Source organism: Strigops habroptila, chromosome 15 (genome assembly GCF_004027225.2).
Source record: "Strigops habroptila isolate Jane chromosome 15, bStrHab1.2.pri, whole genome shotgun sequence".
NCBI classification, from domain to species: domain Eukaryota; kingdom Metazoa; phylum Chordata; class Aves; order Psittaciformes; family Psittacidae; genus Strigops; species Strigops habroptila.
This window is the reverse complement of record NC_044291.2, coordinates 10,515,895-10,536,386: the sequence shown is the minus strand read 5'-3', so window position 1 is coordinate 10,536,386 and position 20,492 is coordinate 10,515,895. Positions and strand designations below refer to the sequence as shown.

Sequence of the window (20,492 nt, the reverse complement as noted above, 5' to 3'; positions counted from 1 at the left end):
CAGCAGCTCTAGGGCACATTCCATCTGACAAATAAGCTGACCTAGGTAAAGCAGAAACATACAAAATAATATATACAGTGGAAGTAGAGCAAAAACTGCAGCAGCAAGAGGTGAGGAACAGCAACAGGGACCACCGAGTCCCACAGGTCACCAGAGCAGCCTCTGCCACTTAGAAACTCTCCTGTGGACACTGGGGCTACGTGATCCCCAGGTCTGCAATGCTGAGTCCCTGCTCTCAGCCCCTGCTGCCTTGCACATGGGGCTGGGATCCAGCTTTCCTGAGCCTGCAGTGCTGCTGGGATTACTGGATTTGGACAAATGTTAAGGATACATCTGTGCCTGATTTATATTTTAATGCAATAAAAATAATATAATAATCAAGCTGGGTCTTTACAAAGTTTAGTGACAATTCTCACAGAAGAGATAGGTTTCAATATAGCAAAAGATCTCTTGGGAATGATGATTTTGTGCTTAGTATGGTCACATGGATCAAAGTAATTAAGTTACAACAGCTTAAAAAGTCACTGCCTGTTACCTGAGCTGAACTGAGACACAGTCTGAAGCTACATGAAGTAGTTGAGCTGCTCTGTCAGCTCACTGACACCAGGCAACTGGGTGCTACTTCCCACAGATTCACCCAGGGTCCAGCACTATTCAACCTCTCAGGGCCAAGCTGGCTCACTAATTTGACAGAAAAATAAGTATTGGTGGCATTGGCATAGCAAAAAAGATTTGGACAGGGCACACAATAGGAGACAGAGATCAGACGACAGAAAGGGGTAAATTGCCCTTTCTGCTGGTAGAGATCTGCTTCATCTTCTGGTGAAGTCCCACGTCTGGTCTGCACAAACACAAATAAAACATACCACGGTTCTCCTACACTTTTGTGTCCAGATGAAGCTAATTTAGTTGAAAGCTGCCGCTGAAAGGGCACCTGCCCTTTTTCTCTCCCCTAACTACATGATACTGACTCCCCACTTTTGCCCAAGCATGGGAGCAGGCACATGGAATCATGGAATATCTCAGGTTGAAAGGGACCCATAAGGACTATGGAGTCCACCTCCCTGCTCCTTGCAGGACTACCTAAAATTAAACCACACAACTAAAGGCACAGAGCAGATGCTCCTGGAGCTCTGACAGGCTTGGTCACAGTTCCCTGGGGAGTGACCAACCACCCTCTCAGTGAAGAACCTTTTCCTTACAGAACTCAAGGATATGTAACGAAATAAAAGCAGACATACTGGATCAGACCAGGTCTGTGCAGCTTGATGTCCTGTTCCATGCCAGAAGGTGATGCCTGGGGGGGAAACAAGAACAAAGCATGACATGTTTTCCAAAAATAGTTGCCCAGCCCCCAGCAATTTCCAATTCAAGGAGTTTCCACTACAATAGGGTCAACTTGACTTTACGTTTTGCAGCCACAGAAGGAGTTGGATCCCGTTTGGGTGGTGGCACACCAGGAGTTCAGCCTCACTGTGGCCACTTTAAGCCCCTATGTGAATGAATTTGTATTCTGGCTCATTTAGCAGAGCACAGCCTGATTACTGCATAGTCACAATGATCATATTCTCTGCAGTCAGAAAGGCACTGAAAGCACTCACTTCTATAAGTGTTACAGAAGAGCATGAGGTTCATCTGTCCAGGTGAGGTAACGTCTGACCCTGCAGCAGAGTTCAGACCTGGAAAAATAGGTCTTTCTGAACCACAATACAAAGAAAAGCAAGATTCATGGTGAAACCAATTCGAATGAACAGTAGGAAAGGCGGCTCAGAGCTTAGCCTACAGGTCTCCTTTGCAAAGCGCCTTCCAAAATGAATTAACAAAGCCAGCATTAACGTAATACTCAGTCCACGTAGCTGAAAATAGCTTCCTCACTGGTGTACTCAATTTGCCCAAGTATCTTTATTAGGTCAGAGAGAAAAGTCCACTCAGCCAGTAGGATTTTAGGCTGGCAATTTTTTGATAATCAAAACCGATGAATTAGTTTATGGTAAAACAGGATCCAAATAAGGTATTTTAAGGATGAAACTGCTGTATTTGGAGGCCTTCATCAGAGATGATCTAACCTTAGAAAACCCAAGGCAGGAAAAGAGGTGTGTGAGTGACATCTACAAGATAGCACACTCCACTGGAAGCCGGGCTCCTCGTTCCAGTGCCTATTTTATCTTTAGGGAAAGGAAAGATGGAATTATTCCAGGCATTAGAGTTAAGTTTGGAGACAGATGCACTTGGAGAGCTACAAAGATGCTGCAAGGGCTGGAGCAGCTCTGCTCTGGAGCCAGGCTGAGAGAGCTGGGCTGGGGCAGCCTGGAGAAGAGAAGGCTCCTGAAGGGGAGACCTTAGAGCAGCTCCAGTGCCTAAAGGGGCTACAGGAAACCTGGAGAGGGGCTTTGGACAAGGGCCTGGAGGGACAGGCCAAGGGGAATGGCTTTAACCTGCAAGAGGGGAGACTGAGATGAGGTCTCAATCACATAGCAGTGGCAAAAGCATCCAAGGAAGAAGAAAGCCCCCTGGACACACGACTTGCTAAAAAGGGCCCAGCCATTGCCAGGGAGCGGGGGGGCAGCGACAGCTTCTCTGGGCACCCTGTGCCAGCGCCTCAGCACCCTCACAGAGAAGAGCTTCTCCCTAACACGAAACCGGCCGATCCGGGCACATCCCGCCCCTTTCCCCGGGAACCGCCGGGGCCCGGCCCCGCCGCCGCGCTGCACGCCGGGAAGGGCCGGGAACGCCGGGAAGGGTCAGAGGGCAGCGGCTGAGCGCGGGCTTTGGTGCGGGCGGGCAGGGCCCGGACACGCCGTGACCCCCCCGGCTCCGGGACCCCTGTTTCGCCTGCATAGGGCCCAGGATGGCGGAGAGACCGGAGGACCTGAACCTGCCCAACGCCGTCATCACCCGCATCATCAAGGAGGCGGTGGGTGCCGGGCCCGGGGGGGCACCAGGGTGGAGGGGAGCGAGTTCTCCGCGGGCAGCCCCTGCAGGGGCTCCGCTGAGCTGCTGTTTGGCTGCTCAGAACGAGCCCAGGTCCCGGGGGGGGTGCGGGAGGGACGGCCCCGACCCCCCGGTCCCGCTCGGCGGCGGCAGCGCAGCCCCGGGGCACTGTGGCTGTGTCCGGGCAGCGAAGGGAACCGGGTCCTGGTGGGAATGTGGGGTAATTCCCCGTGGAGGGTGCTGGGGCGCTGGCACAGGGTGCCCAGAGAAGCTGTGGCTGCCCCATCCCTGGCAGTGTTCAAGGCCAGGTTGGACACAGGGGCTTGGAGCAACCTGCTCTAGTGGAAGGTGTCCCTGCCCGTGGCAGGGGATTGGAACTGGGTAAGCTTTAAGGTCCCTTCCAACACAATCCAGTATGTGGTTCTAATCCCCAGTCACTGGTGGTGTGTTTGGTCCTACGCATTGAGCTGTGGCCAGATGGATTCAGATGTGTTCAGGGATCAGCCAGTATCGGGAACTTGGGAGTCATCAGACAAATTGCCCTGGAGATGGTGCTCAAACCCACCCCTGATCCAGACGTTTTTTCACTCCCGTGTAGCTCATTGCATTTAGGACAATGTGGTCAGAGGTTGGCTTCCAGCTGGCATCAAAGTTGTTGTGAAAATGACAGAGATCACTGCTTCACCTCCAGTTAGGCTGAGCCCCTTGAATGCCTTAATGGGGCTGACACGTGAATTATGAATGTTTAAGTCATTTCTAGCAGCTGATGATAAAAGTTTAATTTGTTTTTCAGCTTCCTGATGGAGTGAACATCTCTAAAGAAGCTCGGAGCGCGATATCGCGAGCAGCGAGTGTGTTTGTGCTTTATGCAACATCATGGTAAGAATTTGTTGCACCACATAACCAGTGCTCTTGATTTGTAATTCACCTCAGTGCTGGCTGTCCTGGAGAGTTGGTTTTATTCCCAGTGTCTGTTAACAGATTGATTCTCTGAGGGCTGGAGCAGCTCTGCTCTGGAGCCAGGCTGAGAGAGCTGGGCTGGGTCAGCCTGGAGAAGAGAAGGCTCCTGAAGAGGAGACCTTAGAGTAGCTCCAGTGCCTAAAGGGGCTCCAGGAAACCTGGAGAGGGGCTTTGGACAAGGGCCTGTAGGGACAGGACAAGGGGAATGGCTTTAACCTGCCAGAGGGGAGATTGAGATGAGCTCTTAGGCAGAAGCTCTTCCCTGTGAGGGTGCTGAGGCGCTGGCACAGGGTGCCCAGAGAAGCTGTGGCTGCCCCATCTCTGGCAGTGTTCAAGGCCAGGTTGGACACAGGGGCTTGGAGCAACCTGCTCTAGTGGAAGGTGTCCCTGTCTGTGGCAGGGGGTTGGAACTGGAGGAGCCTTAAGGTCCCTTCCAGCCCAAACCAGGCTGGGATTGTCTGTATCAGTGTCCTGGGTTCAGCTATAGCAGTCATTTTTCTCCTTCTTAGTAGCTGGTGCAGTGCTGTGTTTTTTAACTTTCAGCCTGGGAACAACGCTGATAACACCGATGTTTTTAGTTGTTGCTAAGTAATGTTTATTCCAACCAAGGACTTTCTCAGTCTCATGCTTTGCCAGGGAGGAGGGGAAGCCGGGAGGAAGCAGAGACAGGACACCTGACCCAAACTAGCCAAAGGGGTATTCCATACCACAGCACGTCATGCCCAGTATATAAACCGGGGGGAGTTACCCGGAAGGCCCAGATCACTGCTCGGGTCGGGCTGGGTATCGGTCGGCGGGTGGTGAGCAATTGTATCCTCTCCCCTTGTTATTTCACTAATCATTATTATCACTGGTGGTAGCAGTAGTGGTTTTGTGTTATACCTTAGTTGCGGGACTGCTCTTATCTCAACCCGTGGGAGTTACATTCTTCCCATTCTCCTCCCCATCCCTCCGGGAGCAGGGGGAGGAAGGGGGGGGGGGGGGGAGTGAGCGAGCGGCTGTGTGGTTCTGAGTTACCGGCTGGGCTCAAACCACGACAGCTGGGTATTTCTACTCCTGTATCAAAAACTGCTGATATTTGCTGTAGGTAAGGAAATGGTTCAGCATTACAGGCCATCTTTCAGAATGTTGTCATATAATGCATCTCAGGAGCACCGGGTTCTCTCTAACTCTCCCGATACCACCACTATCAATACTGATTCAGCCTTCTCACTCTTTTAAGTACAACAACCCCATAAAGCATTCAGCCCTAAGAAGGCAGCTGGCTCCTACCCCTTTTCAAACCCACGCCATCGAAATGACTGGAGCTTGCCCCTGTTCCAGTGCAAAAGTCTAATGGAGAGTGGAGATTAACAGTAGACTATCGTGGCCTGAACGAAGTCACACCACCATTGAGTGCTGCCGTACCGGACATGTTAGAACTTCAGTATGAACTGGAGTCAAAGGCAGCCAAGTGGTATGCCACAATTGACATTGCCAATGCATTTTTCTCAATCCCTTTGGCAGCAGAATGCAGGCCACAGTTTGCTTTCACTTGGAGGGGCGTCCAGTACACTTGGAACCAACTGCCCCAGGGGTGGAAACACAGCCCTACCATCTGCCATGGATTGATCCAGACTGCACTGGAACAGGGGCAAGCTCCAGTCATTTCGATGGCGTGGGTTTGAAAAGGGGTAGGAGCCAGCTGCCTTCTTAGGGCTGAATGCTTTATGGGGTTGTTGTACTTAAAAGAGTGAGAAGGCTAAATCAGTATTGATAGTGGTGGTATCGGGAGAGTTAGAGAGAACCCGGTGCTCCTGAGATGCATTATATGACAACATTCTGAAAGATGGCCTGTAATGCTGAACCATTTCCTTACCTACAGCAAATATCAGCAGTTTTTGATACAGGAGTAGAAATACCCAGCTGTCGTGGTTTGAGCCCAGCCGGTAACTCAGAACCACACAGCCGCTCGCTCACTCCCCCCCCACCCCCCTTCCTCCCCCCGCTCCCGGAGGGATGGGGAGGAGAATGGGAAGAATGTAACTCCCATGGGTTGAGATAAGAGCAGTCCCGCAACTAAGGTATAACACAAAACCACTACTGCTACCACCAGTGATAATAATGATTAGTGAAATAACAAGGGGAGAGGATACAATTGCTCACCACCCGCCGACCGATACCCAGCCCGACCCGAGCAGTGATCTGGGCCTTCCGGGTAACTCCCCCCGGTTTATATACTGGGCATGACGTGCTGTGGTATGGAATACCCCTTTGGCTAGTTTGGGTCAGGTGTCCTGTCTCTGCTTCCTCCCGGCTTCCCCTCCTCCCTGGCAAAGCATGAGACTGAGAAAGTCCTTGGTTGGAATAAACATTACTTAGCAACAACTAAAAACATCGGTGTTATCAGCGTTGTTCCCAGGCTGAAAGTTAAAAAACACAGCACTGCACCAGCTACTAAGCAGGAGAAAAATGACTGCTATAGCTGAACCCAGGACAATCAGCCAAACAATCTTTAGTGCTGCCCAGTTTACCAGATCACAGCAGTGGGGTTCAGGCTGCTCTTCACTTACCCCAGGGAAGGCAGTTTTGGGCTCTGGACATGGAGACCCCATCCTGCCAGGGACACAAGGGGTCCCAGACTGCCATTCCCTTAGAACTCAGCTGCGTGGCCTTTCCCAGGAAAGGGAGGAGCGTTTGGTTCCCTCTCCAGGCTGCTACCTACACAGCAGGCTTAGGGCAAGTGGGAGCCAACCTTATCAGCCCAGAGCACACAGCAACGCTCCTGGAGCAGCTCAGAAGATGCTGTGCAGGCAGCTGCTGCCCTGGTGTCGGGTATGGAATGGCTTTGTGGAATTGTCACCCTGCAGCCAGTGTTCTGACTTGCTCCTTCCCCCTGGTTGCGGAAAAGGTCCAGCCAACAAACAGCCAGTGTAGACAAGGAGGTGCCTTCAACTGCCAGTAGGAGATTCAAAACCCCACGTGTTTGAGAGATGGAGTTTTTTTCTTAAGTTGCTTGTAACTTTAATAAACAAGACTAAACTGATGCCAGTTACCAATTCCCTCTTGTTTACTTCTTGTTTTTGACTAGTGCAAATAACTTTGCCATGAAGGGGAAGAGGAAAACCCTGAATGCTGGTGATGTTCTCTCTGCCATGGAGGAGATGGAGTTCCAGCGATTTGTAACCCCTCTGAAGGAATCACTGGAAGGTACAGGCCTCATTCACATGGAGGGACTCTATAGCATCAAGCCCTGTTTTCCTCGAGCACTGGACAAGCAACACTTACTTGCCTGTCTTGTTTCTCTTCTCTTTGCCCAGCATCCTACACTGCCTGGGGATAACTAATGTGCGCCCTAACAGGACTGGGATAACATTGTATGTCACAACTGATGAGGATTGAGAAAGTCTCATCTGCTGCCACCCCCCTATTATGTTTATCTAAGGGAAGTCTTAGGTGCTGCCTGTAAATGTGAGCTCCTGCATCCTTTTCAGCAGGTTTCTGCTGAAACTTAACCTGATTTCCTGGTCAGCTCAGACCATAGGGTGAGTGGCTGCTGTGGGGTCACTGCTCCCCTGAAGTGGCCGTGGGACTCCAGCTGCTGTGTGGTTCGTGCCGTGGGGACACCAACGTGTCATCTTTCAGTGTTCTCTTTCTCTTTGTTAGTTTACAGGCGTGAGCAGAAAGGAAAGAAAGAAGCAAGGAAAGACAAAGACAAGAAGGCAGACTCAGAGGAGCAGGATAAGAGCCGAGAGGAAGAGAATGATGATGATGACGAAAGGATGGATGAAGAAGAGCAGAATGATGAGGAAGAGGTGGACAACTGAGCTCACTGATGTGTGCAGGGGCTGGGTTTTGGTCAGAGGGCTCTAAATGCTGTAAATCAGCTCTGCTGTGTCCCCTCTTGCTTCCAGTAGAGCTTTGCTCTGCTCTTCTGCAGCCTCTCTCTTTTGGCTTTAACTTGTACATAAAGGACTTTGGCTAAAGCTTTGCTCAGATGTGAAGGACTCCTGCTAAAGGTTTTCTGGTGGAAGGACCCCTCCTCCCTGTGCTCGGGGTCTGAACAGTGACAGAACTGAGCTTTTCACACTGGCTTGGCTCTGAAATAAGAGGACAGAAGAAATATCTGGAGCAAGAACTTGAGAGACCTGAATAAGCTCATTAAAGCATGTCAGGCACTGAAGCAAATAGGTCATTAACCCTTTGGGGTTTAGAATCTCCCTGATGATGTCAGGGGGCTTGGAAGCTGAACACTGAAGCTTTTATCCCCGTGACTTGCTTTATTTTCCTTCATTTTCTTGCATTCTGGCTGTGCCTTCTCCTCCTGCTGTGACTCTGGCAGAGCTACTGTGTCTTTCAACCACATCAGTCATGTGCAGCAATGAGGCTCGACTGCACAAGGGCCAGTGGCCCATTCACCTTGCTCACCCAAATGAACAAACTTCACAGCACTTTATGATGTAAACTGAATACTGAAAGTGCTGCTTTGTGTCTTTAAAGCCCTGGGAGACCCGGAGGAATTTTGTTTAGGATCTGAAGCAAAATGAACAGCAGAGCTGTGTATTGGGGTGTACAGTGGAGCTCACTGTCTCACCTCCCTCCCCTGCAGAGCTGCAGCGGGTTTAAATGGGATAGAAAACTGGTGGATCTCGTTGGCTTGAGTACGTTTGTTTTCTGCACCTGATTGGAACAGACTAATTAGCTCAAAGGTCCTTCCATAGCCTTCAACAGCCATCCCAGAGGCACAGCCTTGCCTCCGGCTGGGCTCTGGGGCTGCAGCCTCAGGCCCGGGGCTTTCCAAAGCTCGTTCATGACAGACGGACTGAAACAAGCTGTTTGTGTTCCTTGTACTCATGTAGGTTTGTGCTTTTATACTTCTTGTTAGTTTTGATGCCTTTCTCTCTCTGAGAAAGCATCCATTAGAATAAGGGCCCTTTTGGGAAAAGTGCTTTATTAGTTGAGCTTTTTGAAGACTAATAAACCTACTATTTGAACTTAACAAGGGAAACCTGAGGGAAGTTTTAGGTATGCTTAAATGAAACCCCCGAGTTTCGCTCATCTGCAGTTTTAAAACAGCACTTGTGAGGAACAGAATGTCCCTTTCACCACAAAATGGACGCAGAACCACCCACAAGAGCTTCTCACCTTTGTGCCTTCCTGGCACACGCAGAGCCCAGCTCCTGAAGAGAACTGAACCAACAAAGGTTTTGTGCTGCCTGGTTCCTCGTGATGCACAGTCAGATGAACAGATGGAGCTGACGGCGTCTTCTCAAGATCCCCCATAACAAAAAGGCCTTTCTGCTCGCTCTTTGTCCTCTTTTTTCCTCTCCTTTCACACTCGGTGGCATATTCTGGAAGGGAACAATATCCAAATAAAAGCCAGTTTTTTACACAAATGGAGTCTCTTGTTCCTGTCAGTAATAAAATGAAGTTGTGGAGAGGGCAGAAGCAAACTATTGATATGTCTGAGAGTGAAGGGAGGCTGGAGGCTGCTGCAGCCCAGCCTTGGAGTGACAGGAGTGAGGGGAGCGCAGAGGCTTGGAAAACCGGGAGCCTTCCAGTCAGCGAAGGATAACCCAAAAAGGCACCTAAAATCTGGCTCCAAGTCCCCCTGCATCACACCAAAACCTGGCTCCTTATGCCCCAGCACCCTGAAGCCCTTCTCCAGCCCTAGCAGCATCCTGAAACCTAGCTCCAGATTGCCCAACAGCACCCCAAACCCTGCCTCCTGACGCCCTCAGCACCACAAGGCCCTTCTCCCAAACTCCAAAACCCTGCTCCAGCCTCCTCAAACCCCCAAAACCTGGCTCCAGATCACCCCACAGCATCCTAAACCCTGCTGCCTTATGCCAGCAGCACCCCAAAACCCTGCTGCAGCCCTCTCAAACCCCCAAATCTGGCTCCAGATCCCCCTGCAGCACCCCAAACCCTGCCTCCTTTCTCCCCAGCACCACAAAACCTGCTTCCTTACCCCCCGCCCCAGCACCCCAAAGCCCTGCTCCAGCCCTTTGCAGCACCCTAGAGCTCTGCTCCAGGCTCCTGCAGCTCCATGGAGCTGCAAAACCCTGCTCCATGCTACCATAGCACCCGCAGCCATGCTCCTTACACCAAAGCTCTGCTCCAGCCCCGCCAGAATCCCAAAACCTGGAGCCAGGTTCCACTGCAGCACCCCAAAACCTGCCTCCTGATCACCCCCCCAGCACCACAAAGCCCTGCTCAAACCCCCTCAATACCCCAAAACCTGGCTCCAGATCCTACCACAGCACCCCACTATTTGCCTCCTTACCCCCCCCAGCACCTCCAGCTGTGCTCCAGCTCCCCCCCAACACCCCAAAACTTCACTCAAGGTTCTTCACAGCAACCTAAAACCTACCTCCTGGCTGCCCAGAACTCCAAAGTCCTACTCCAGCCCCCCTCCCAAAACCCTGGCTCCAGGTTTCCCTACAGCACCCCAAAACCTGTCTCCTTACCTCCCCCAGCAGCCCAAAGTGCTGCTCCAGCCCTTTGCAGCCCCCCAGAGCTCTGCTCCAGGCTCCTCCAGCACCCCAAAACCCTGCTCCATGCCACCATAGCACTCCCAGCCCTGCTCCAGCCCCCTCCAGCATCCCAAAACCTCACTCCAGATTCTCCTGTAATAGCCAAACTCTACTTCCCGGCCCCTACGGGACCCCAAAGTCCTGCTCGAGCACCTCATATCGCCCCTACACCCACCGTCCTTCACCACCCCGCCTCCAAGCCCTTTCCCGCGCTATTTCGCGCGAGACTTCCCGCCACCACCCCGCTCATGTGGGCGTATCTATGCTAATAAGGGGGCGGGACTATGCAAATCGAGAGAGGGCGCGAGGAGACCCATACGGACAGAGCAGGACGCGGCGGCCGGTGAGTGTTGGGGACGGGGTCGGGGACCGGGGGGACTGGAGCCGGGGCATTCGCCCCGGCTCCGGCCCCCGGTCCCCGACCCCGTCCTCTTATAGGGCTGCCTTGAGGCCGGAGATCGGGATAGCTCGAGGGATAGGGTCCGGCCGAGCAAGGAGACACCGCTTGGGTGCAGACAGCAAGGGCAGCTCTCGGTAGCGCAATAAGGGCAGCTCGGGTTTGGCTCGGTAAAGCACCGAGCAGCGTGTGATGCTGCGATGTAATTGCAGGCCCCCTAGGCATTGCGTATCTGCAGGGCTGAAGGTAAATGGTTGTGCGGGGAAGGATGAGGGCTGGAGCAGCTCTGCTCTGGAGCCAGGCTGAGAGAGCTGGGCTGGGGCAGCCTGGAGAAGAGAAGGCTCCTGAAGGGGAGACCTTAGAGCAGCTCCAGTGCCTAAACGGGCTCCAGGGAACCTGGAGAGGGGCTTTGGACAAGGGCCTGTAGGGACAGGACAACGGGAATGGCTTTAACCTGCCAGAGGGGAGATTGAGATGAGCTCTGAGGCAGAAGCTCTTCCCTGTGAGGGTGCTGAGGTGCTGGCACAGGGTGCCCAGAGAAGCTGTGGCTGCCCCATCCCTGGCAGTGTTCAAGGCCAGGTTGGACACAGGGGCTTGGAGCAACCTGCTCTAGTGGAAGGTGTCCCTGCCCGTGGCAGGGGGTTGGAACTGGAGGAGCTTTAAGGTCCATTCCAACACAAACCAGGCTGGGATTCTATGGTGCAGTGTCCCCTTATCGCAGCACTCTTGCAGCCTCTCTGCATCTCCACTATCCTTCTGCATGGAGCACACAGAGGCTGTAAGACCCCGGTGCCCTCATCCATGTGGGTGCTGTGGCTGGGCAGAGGGACTCTGCAGCTCGCAGCAGCTTCTGCTGCACATGGGGCTGGTGAGGAGGCTCCGGTGCCCCCGGCCTCACAGCAGACGGGGCTGTGCTGGGCTCATCCACCCCGGCTGTTATCTCTGCTCTGCAATTCAGCCCTGTCCCTGACCCATCTTGCCCGGCGAGGGCAGACTCTGAGCTGGGGCCTCTATCTGTGCTGTACAGAGTCAGGTGCCTCTGGTTCCACCCTCTCCCCTTCCTCTTGTGGGATTAACTGTTAAAAGCATTTTTTGGATTCTCGAGGTGGGTTTTGTTCACTGAGTCCTTTGTTCTCGACTGGTCCCAGCCTGGATCCCAGCCTGGAGCCTGGCCGCTGCACTGGAGCTGCCAACTCCAGTTCAGCCCAGGGCTGGCCCCTTCCCTGTGAGTAAGGACAGAGCAGCAGCTTTCCAAGGGCTAAAAATGACTTGCCAAGCAATGCTGTCACTCTGCCAGCTGGTCTGCAACCCCCATGAGCACCATCCAGCTTCTCTGTACAGCGCTTTTGTAGGTGTGAGCCTGTAGGCAACTGAGAGGTGCCTTTTCCCCATCCCCAAGCAGAAGCAAGACTGGTCAGGCCCTGGACTTGACACGATGCCCCATATTACAAGTGCCCTCTGCACTCAGGTGCCCTGGTACAGACTGAGAACCTGGCTCAGCATGACAATATCTTGAGTGTCTGAACGCCTCAGATTAAAGGTTTTCCAGCAGAACAGAGTCATCTCCTGCACAGCCCCGGTGCCATCTGGTGCCGTGGGTGCCAGTGTAAAACATTCTCCCTGGGTTGTATCCTGCAATGCTGTGAGCTGTGTCTGTTCCCTGGGTGCAGGCAGCGGGTCCGTGAGGTTTATTGCCTGAGGAATCCCTCCTGGAATGGGACTGGGGACCCCAGGGCTGCTCCCAGCCAGCTCCTGTCTCCCAGGGAAGCCCGGCCCTGCGATGGGGCGCTAGGAGAGGAATCTGCTTGCTCCTTCAGAAGTCTCCAGCTCTCAAAACAATCTGGTCTCCAGCAGGGACTTGGCTCTTGTCTCCTGGGACACCCTGCGCAGGCGCCTGTGGGATGCAGCCCTGTGAGAGCAGCCAGCACAAGTCCTTGAAGCTGCTTGTACAAACAGGCTGTTGTCCAGGTTGGGGTTCCCAGGGCTGAAACAGCTGCTCTATGCTGTGCTGCAGCCAAACGCCCCTTCCATCGCGTTCTCATCCACCACATGTTGGTGAGAATTCAGCTTTAGGGGGAACTTAGATCTTAGTGGTCTAATCACAGAAGTGTTACTAGGTCTATTACAAAAGAAAACATTGCTACAGGAAAAGTTCCAGCATTAACATAGCTACCACTTCATTTCTGTACATTGAGTAATTCTTCTTTGCAACCTCTGGAATCAGTTTTGCCCAACTCCCTGGCTTTCCTCACCCAGCAGCAAGTGGCCGCTGGAGCTGTGTGGCTGTGGGGTTTAAAGCCTTGGAGTGTTCAGGATGATCCCATGCAGCTCTCCCATCCAGTGCCTGTACTCTTCTTAACTACACCTTTACACGGCAGCCATAAATACATTGTGATACACAGAGCAGCTTTTTACTACGCTGTATGCAAATCTGTATCGCAGTTATACAGCATTAAGCAAAGTGAAATGAATTCAGCAAAGACTATCTCACTGACAGAAAGCTGCTTATAGCTGTGCTAAACCAGAGGAAGCCTGAGGAGGGTGAGGGTGGTTCTGCTGGGGGCGGATGCTGGTGGCTGTGAACTGGTGGTTTCATACACAGAATTGGGAGGTTTTGTGGGGAGGAGTCAGCACCGTCCCTGTTTATGTGACTGCTGCTGGGGGTCCTGCAGCACCCACCAGCAGGGCTGGGATGGAGCTGGCTGGGCTGTAGCCTGTGCTGTCCATGTGTGCCCTGCAATGGACAGGGATGGTCCTGCTGTGGCTGCCTGGATGTCAGCCCCCTCACATGCACCGACAGCAGCAGCTCAGCAGGACACCACCACTCACCAGCCTGCTGGTTTCTTCTGGTGTTTCAGAGTCTCCTCCCACAGCCTCCTAGCGCAGGCCCACGATGCAGGCGGACTCCCTTCTCCACAGCAGCTACTTCCACCCTGTGCTGCGCTCCTGGCAGTGTACGACAACCACCTTCGATGCCTCCAACCTCATCTACCCCATTTTTGTCACGTGAGTGAGCCCTGGCTCTCTGGGTTAGCGATGGACCAAGCTCAGGGTGACTGGCTTAGGTGGTCCCTGAGCTCTTAGATAGGTTCAGATTCCCCATGGAGTGCACGAGTCTGGGATGGTGGCCAAGTCCTCACACCGAGTCCTCACGTCTCTGTCCCATCCACCTCCCGCAGGGACAGCCCTGATGCAGTGGAGCCGATCCCCAGCCTCCCTGGACAAGCAAGGTAAGAGTGCAGCCCCACTGAGCTGCATGATGGTCACTGCCATCAAGCAGGGCTGATGTATGGCCTGAGATGAGCATGAGCCAGGGGCGATGCTTCCAACCCTCTGTGGTCCCTGCCTTGGGGATCCCCCAACATCAGGCAGGGTGGGAGCATTCATGCATTATGGAAGTGGAGGGAATCATACTGGGAATGTGGGGAAAGTACCAGTACTGGCAGGGATAGCGCCAGGCTCTCACCAGGCACTCAAACCTTGTGTGTGGGCTCAGCACACAGGGAAATTGGAAATGGGGTTTTCAGCAGCAGCTGGAAAACCTGTGCAAGGACATGGGCTTCGGTCCTGCATGAGATCCTGCTGGACTGGCAGCTCCTGTCTTCATCAGCATCAGCAGGGTTGTGGTCAGAGAGGCCCCAGGATGTGTTCCTATGGGGAGGTGGGCTGGATCTGCCACAGGGACACCACGATAAGGGATCCAAGGACAGGGCATGCTTGGTCTTTCAGAGCAGAGAGTGTCCATGTCGGGTAGATAACATTCCTGTAGCCCCAGATAAGGTCCTGGATTGTTCTCACAATGTTCAGGCAACTTGTCCCCTGTAACTCCAGGTGCTGCTTGGTGTGGATGCTTGTGGATGCTGGGTTGCTCCCAGACCAGCACCCAAGCCACAGACGAGCTCACCCCATGGAGCGGGTGCCCGGCAGCCCCTTCCCTTTGCTCTTCTCAGGTACGGAGTCAACAAGCTGGAGGGGATGCTGCGTCCCCTCATTGAGGACGGTCTGAAGTGTGTGCTCATCTTCGGGGTGCCCAGCAAGGTCCACAAGGTCAGTGTGTGTGGTGGTGGCAGGGGGTAGCCACAGGGGTGTGGGGGAACAGTATGGGGCCAGAGGGGTTCTACTTACCAAACAGGAGCAGTTCAAGGTCTCTGGGCATGCTTGCACCTCACTCAGCAGAGCAGGACGGGGTTGGGAATGAGAGAACTGTAATGACACACAAAAAGCTCCTGCAGGTGGCCCTGAGACCTGCGCTCGCTACCTGAGGGTAGTGCTCAGAGGCCCAACTCCATCATCCTTTCCATGGCTGGTGCTCACACCGCCCTGTGTGACAGGGTCTCTTGGTTCAGAAAAGGATCCCTGGGCAGAGCCTCTGCCGTGGAGGAGCGGGTGGGAAGCCCTGGGCTGTGCTGAGGCATGTCTCTCCTCACAGGATGAGAAGGGCTCTGCTGCTGATGCAGAGGACACTCCCGCCATCCAGGCGATCAAGAAGATCCGCTCTACCTTCCCAGAGCTGCTGATTGCCTGCGATGTCTGCTTGTGCCCTTACACCTCCCATGGGCACTGCGGTGAGCGCACAGCCTGGGTCCTGCGCTGCTCCTCAGGCATTTTCCTGGCACTGGGAATCTCCAGGGGGGTGTAATTTTCTGCTGGGGAGCTCCATGTGCTGGTGGGGTCTGACCAGCCCCTACACCAAGACTTAGCTCCCCAGTACTGGTGCAGCTGAGCCTGGGAGACCTCTCCTGGGTTTTGGCAGCAGGGTGGGAGGCACGGGTGGTTGAGGCACCCATCTGGCCTCTGAGCCTGTCTGAGCACCCATCTGTGTCCCACATCCTTGTCTTCCCTTCCTTGGAGCACCCACGTGTCGTGTCCAGTGCCTAGAAGGCTGCATCATTGGTCTCCCAGTCCTTATCCACCTCCCTTAACACATTCCCCGCTGTTGCTCTGAGTATCCTCATACCTTGTCCCCAGAGCCATCTAGAGATGGAGGCAGGGCCCCTCCAGCCCCTGCGTAACCCGGGTTTGTCTCGCAGGCATCCTGCGTGAGGACGGCACCATCCAGAATGAGCTGAGCTGCCAGCGCCTGGCACAAGTGGCACTGGCCTATGCCAAAGCAGGTGAGAGTCCCCAGCAGCAGGAGCCTCTCAGCTTTGTCCTCTCTTGCTTTCAGCAGCCCAAAAGGCAAACGGGGCCTGGATCCAACTGGGAGGGTTTTGCTGTGAGCTGGGGGAGGCTCTCACTGCCCTCTGAGCTGCAAGCACTTGGGGTCCCTTTGGCCATGGGGTCTCTTCCTCCTCCTGCAGCAGAGTCAAAGCCTGAGGCACTCCTCGGTGTCTCTGTTGTTTCCCTGCAGGCTGCCACATCGTCGCCCCCTCAGATATGATGGACGGGCGTGTTGCGGCCATGAAGGCAGCGCTGATCTCCAATGACCTGGGCAACAAGGTGAGCTCAGGATCTGCATGTGCCAGAGCCAGGAGTGACATCCATGAGGAGCCTGTGCCACCACAGGACCTGGGAGAGCAGTGGGGGAAGCAAACCCCTTTGCTTGCCCAGGGTGTAGGGGCAGGCCAAGGGGAATGGCTTTAACCTGCCAGAGGGGAGATTGAGATGAGCTCTTAGGCAGAAGCTCTTCCCTGTGAGGGTGCTGAGGCGCTGGCACAGGGTGCCCAGAGAAGCTGTGGCTGCCCCATCCCTGGCAGTGTTCAAGGCCAGGTTGGACACAGGGGCTTGGAGCAACCTGCTCTAGTGGAAGGTGTCCCTGCCCGTGGCAGGGGTTGGAACTGGAGGACCTTTAAGGTCCCTTCCAACACAAACCAGGCTGGGATTCCATGTGCCGCAGGCATTTGCCTATCCTGGTGTGCACAGGAAGGGAATGTACTTGGCTGGACTTGGGGACAGCGAGGTGCCAGGGCTGTGGCAGGGAAAGGGGGATGCGGGGCAGAGTATAGAACAGCCATGGGAGGGAATCACTTCTGCCCTGCTGCCAGGGATGCAGCACCCACCTCCTGGCCCTCACAGCTCCGCTCTCTTCTACAGGTCTCAGTGATGAGCTACAGCGCCAAGTTTGCTTCGTGCTTCTACGGTCCCTTCAGGTGGGTCTGTCCGTCAGCCAGGAGCATTCCCAGCCAGTGCCAGGCTGGCCAGGAGCTGCACTCCCAGGCAGTTATTAGGGAAGGGGCCACAGCCTGGGGCACAGCTTGGACCATGCTGGTCGCTTTGGAGCGCCCTCCTCCTGCTTTCCAAGGCAAAAGGGAGATAAATGTACCTTGCCCAGGAGAGGCAGGCTGGTGGGAAGATCAGGGCGTGGAACAGAGACCATCCTATTCCTCTGTTCTTCCAAGGCAGTCAGGGAGGGACCTACCTGCAGCTGCCAGAAGCAATGAGGAGGGGAGTTGCAGGAGCTGGTGTTGCCCCAAAGGGTGGCTTCAGGGACAAGCTCAGCTCAATCAGCTATTAAACCTTGTCCCAAGAATGGTCTGACCCTGACGGGACATCCCTGAGGAACCTGCGTTGGAAAAGAGCAAAAGGACAGTGTCTGACATGATTTTACCCCATACCCTGGGCATGGGGAGAGCAGTGTGTGTTGAAGCACGGCTCAGCCTGGGCCTGTTGGACCTCCCAGAGTGATCCTGGGGGGCTGAGGTGGGTCAGGAGAATCCCCCTCAGGTGCTTGTCCTGGTCTGTGCTCATGTTTCTGAACCTGTATGAGGTGAGAGGCACGGGGAGCGGTGCTGGTGCTCATCCCCTGCCCCTGCCTTGCCTGTCACCAGGGATGCTGCTCTATCCAAACCTGCCTTCGGAGACAGGAGATGCTACCAGCTGCCCCCGGGTGCCAGGGGCCTGGCCATGCGCGCTGTGGTGAGTGAGGGGGTCATGGCTCTGTGCCTGTGGGGACTGGAGAACCCTCACGTGGTGCCTGGGAGACAAGTCTTCCCACCCAGCAGTGCAGCAGGGTTTGGGGAGAGCAAGGTCAGGGCTGTTGGAGTCAAAGGGGAGTAGGAGGCAGCAAGATGGCCAAAGGTCTTCCCCCTCAACAAACAAGAGAAACATGAGGCACATCAGCCTGCCGGAGCTGGTGCCCAGTGGGGGCCTGAGGACTGTGTGCTGGGAGCTGCGGAGCTGGTGATCCTGTACCCTGGGTGATCCTGTACCCTGTCAGGTCACCGACTCCCAGCCTGGTTTGGGTTGGAAGGGACCTTGAAGCTCCTCCAGTTCCAACCCCTGCCACGGGCAGGGACACCTTCCACTAGAGCAGGTTGCTCCAAGCCCCTGTGTCCAACCTGGCCTTGAACACTGCCAGAGATGGGAATAGGGAACGCAGCCACTGGCTCCCCCAGCACCGTGTGTCTTGTGGGAGGAGCTTTGCCTCCCCCATCACAGCCCGTCTGTGGGCTCCTGTGGCCATCGGGTGCTCACCAGACCCCCCTGGGACTGCTCCTGGGAAAAGCACCCCCCAGAACACAACTCGTGGGGAAACCCACGGACTTGCTGGAGAATGTTCCTGCACCCCGAGCTGCTGGGGTTGTGTGTTCCCCTCGCAGGACCGGGACGTGCGTGAGGGAGCCGACATGCTGATGGTGAAGCCGGGGATGCCCTACCTGGACCTTGTGAGGGACGTTAAGGCTCGAGTAAGCTCCTTCTGCAGTCAGGGAGGGTGCTGGGTGTCCCCAGGGGAGGTGTGTGATGGGGAGGGAAGGTTGTAACACCCCAGCCTTGGGGGGGCTGTCACTGTGGTCTCACGTTGGTGTGGGTGCTGCGGAAGGGGCACAGCAGACACGGGGGCTGACCCCGCCGCTCCCCGCAGCACCCCACGCACCCGCTGGCCGTGTACCACGTCTCGGGGGAGTTCGCCATGCTGTGGCACGGCGCCCAGGCCGGCGCCTTCACCCTGGAGGCCGCAGTCAGGGAGGCGGTCACAGCGTTCAGGCGCGCAGGTAAGGCGGACCCCCCGGGCCTGCCCCGGCCCCGGCCCGCTGCCGCCGCGGGGCCACTCCACCCGTCCGCTCTCTCCGCAGGGGCCGACGCCATCATCACCTACTTCACGCCGCAGCTGCTGCGGTGGCTGCGGGAGGAGGCGGCGGCGGGGCGGGCCTGAGCCGGGCGGAGCTTCCGGGGCGGGCGGAGGCGGTTCCGCGGCAAAGGTGGGTGCGGGACAGGGCCGCCCCTGGGCCCCGATCGCGCCTGGCCCAGGGGCTGTGGAGCCCCCGCGGCCGCCCCGCTCCTCCCCTGCTCGCCCGCACCCCCCCAGCCAGCCCCGGTACAGCCCCGCGGTGCCCCCCGCGCCCCGCCGAGGCACCCCCGCTGTGAGGTTCAGCCGCCCGGTCTGGGAGGGTTTGCACCTCGGGACTGCGAGCGGGGCCGCCCCCGGCCGTGTCCGCGTCAGAGTGACCCTGAGCCCCCCCGAGGGACGCGGGCACCCGCGGATGTGATGTGGGCCAGGGGCCGGGGCCCGCACCGCTCCGATAGTGACCGGCGTGAGCCCGCAGCGCCCCCGGCTCTGCCCTCCCCGTTGCCCCGGGCGTCCCGCAGCGCCGGGCTTCGCTGAGGCCATGCTGAGGCTCCGCTTGCTGACGTGGGATGTGAAGGACACGCTGCTGCGGCTGCGGCAGCCCGTAGGGCACAGCTACGCGGCCGAGGCCCGGGCTCACGGAGTCCGGGTGCAGCCGGAGGCGCTCAGCCGCTCGTTCCGGGAGGCGTATGGAGCCCAGCGCCGGCGCTTCCCCAACTACGGGCAGGGCCGGGGGCTCAGCTCCCGGCAGTGGTGGGTCGATGTTGTCAAACAGACCTTCAGGCTCTCGGGCGTGCAGGAGGAGAGCGTCCTAATGGTGATGGCAGAAAAGCTCTACGACGACTACTGCAGCGCCCACAACTGGGAGGCGCTGCCGGGCGCCAGCGAGACCCTGAGCCAGTGCTGCCGGCGCGGCTTCCGCATGGGAGTCGTGTCCAACTTCGACAACCGGCTGGAAAACATCCTCTGCCAGTGCAACCTGCGGCACCACTTCGACTTCGTCCTCACCTCCGAGGCCGCGGGCTGCGCCAAGCCGGACGGGAGGATCTTCGAGCAAGCGCTGCGCCTCGGCGGGGTCCTGCCGCAGCAGGCAGCTCACGTCGGGGATGACTACAGCCGCGATTACAGGGCAGCGCGGGCCGTGGGTATGCACAGCTTCCTGCTCCGGGCTGCGGGGCAGGGAGAGGAGCCGGAGGTGCCCCCCGAGCACATCCTGCCCACGCTCAGCCACCTCCTGGCTCTTATTGAGAAAGGGGAGGACCAGCACTGCTGAGCCATGAATCGGTCCCAGCGTGGGATTTCTTGCTGCTGGTTGGGCAGGGAAAAGAAACAAGTTCTTCCAAAGGCAGGGAGCAGTGCTGCCTGTGGAGCTGGAGCGGGGGGTCCTGCAATAAAGTGTACCTGACACTCAGCATTGCTGCTGCTGCTACTTTCACAGCTCTCAAACACCGGGTGAGGTGAGCGGTGGTGTCTGTCCCTAAGAAAGCTGGGGCCCTGGGTCAAGCTGTGTTCCACAGGCTCCTTCTGGTGGGAGGGATGGAGGCAGGCGTTGAGGTTTATCCCTTCACAGCCACCCTGGGGAGAGGCTCCAGCGCCTCCGGGTTGGTCTGTCCGGGGGAAGTTCTGCCCATGCAGGGCACCCACATGCAGTCCTGCTCACCTCAGTGTACCCCAGGTTGGCCGC

The 20,492-nt window shown here is 56.1% G+C and overlaps 3 protein-coding genes across 3 annotated transcripts; all 3 read left to right on the top strand.

Moving 5' to 3' along the window:
• The first annotated feature begins 2,680 nt into the window (after positions 1 to 2,680).
• POLE3 (DNA polymerase epsilon 3, accessory subunit) lies at positions 2,681 to 9,266 on the top strand. The gene is made up of 4 exons (XM_030507187.1): positions 2,681 to 2,914; positions 3,725 to 3,810; positions 6,962 to 7,080; positions 7,537 to 9,266. Exons 1-4 carry the CDS (start codon positions 2,849 to 2,851, stop codon positions 7,695 to 7,697), a joined length of 432 nt encoding a protein of 143 aa, XP_030363047.1. The 5' UTR covers positions 2,681 to 2,848; the 3' UTR covers positions 7,698 to 9,266.
• Positions 9,267 to 10,620: 1,354 nt separating this feature from the next.
• Positions 10,621 to 20,219, top strand: ALAD (aminolevulinate dehydratase). Its single transcript, XM_030507041.1, has 12 exons — positions 10,621 to 10,749; positions 13,662 to 13,809; positions 13,983 to 14,033; positions 14,754 to 14,850; positions 15,233 to 15,368; positions 15,834 to 15,917; positions 16,154 to 16,242; positions 16,837 to 16,892; positions 17,571 to 17,658; positions 18,342 to 18,428; positions 18,605 to 18,734; positions 18,816 to 20,219. The coding sequence occupies exons 2-12, from the start codon at positions 13,697 to 13,699 to the stop codon at positions 18,893 to 18,895; spliced, it is 1,011 nt and encodes a 336-aa protein (XP_030362901.1). The 5' UTR covers positions 10,621 to 10,749; positions 13,662 to 13,696; the 3' UTR covers positions 18,896 to 20,219.
• On the top strand, positions 16,835 to 20,220 carry HDHD3 (haloacid dehalogenase like hydrolase domain containing 3). Its single transcript, XM_030507042.1, has 5 exons — positions 16,835 to 16,892; positions 17,571 to 17,658; positions 18,342 to 18,428; positions 18,605 to 18,734; positions 18,816 to 20,220. Exon 5 carries the CDS (start codon positions 19,350 to 19,352, stop codon positions 20,079 to 20,081), a length of 732 nt encoding a protein of 243 aa, XP_030362902.1. The 5' UTR covers positions 16,835 to 16,892; positions 17,571 to 17,658; positions 18,342 to 18,428; positions 18,605 to 18,734; positions 18,816 to 19,349; the 3' UTR covers positions 20,082 to 20,220.
• The last annotated feature ends 272 nt before the right edge of the window (positions 20,221 to 20,492 follow it).

Excerpts from the sequence above, each read along its gene's own strand:
- ALAD (XM_030507041.1), top strand. The coding sequence starts at position 13,697 with ATGCAGGCGGACTCCCTTCTCCACAGCAGCTACTTCCACCCTGTGCTG. Across the intron at positions 14,034-14,753 it reads AGCCTCCCTGGACAAGCAAG|GTACGGAGTCAACAAGCTGG; the intron begins GTAAGAGTGCAG and ends TGCTCTTCTCAG. Across the intron at positions 17,659-18,341 it reads GCCTGGCCATGCGCGCTGTG|GACCGGGACGTGCGTGAGGG; the intron begins GTGAGTGAGGGG and ends TTCCCCTCGCAG.
- POLE3 (XM_030507187.1), top strand. The coding sequence starts at position 2,849 with ATGGCGGAGAGACCGGAGGACCTGAACCTGCCCAACGCCGTCATCACC. Across the intron at positions 2,915-3,724 it reads CCCGCATCATCAAGGAGGCG|CTTCCTGATGGAGTGAACAT; the intron begins GTGGGTGCCGGG and ends TTTGTTTTTCAG. Across the intron at positions 3,811-6,961 it reads GTGCTTTATGCAACATCATG|TGCAAATAACTTTGCCATGA; the intron begins GTAAGAATTTGT and ends GTTTTTGACTAG.
- HDHD3 (XM_030507042.1), top strand. The coding sequence starts at position 19,350 with ATGCTGAGGCTCCGCTTGCTGACGTGGGATGTGAAGGACACGCTGCTG.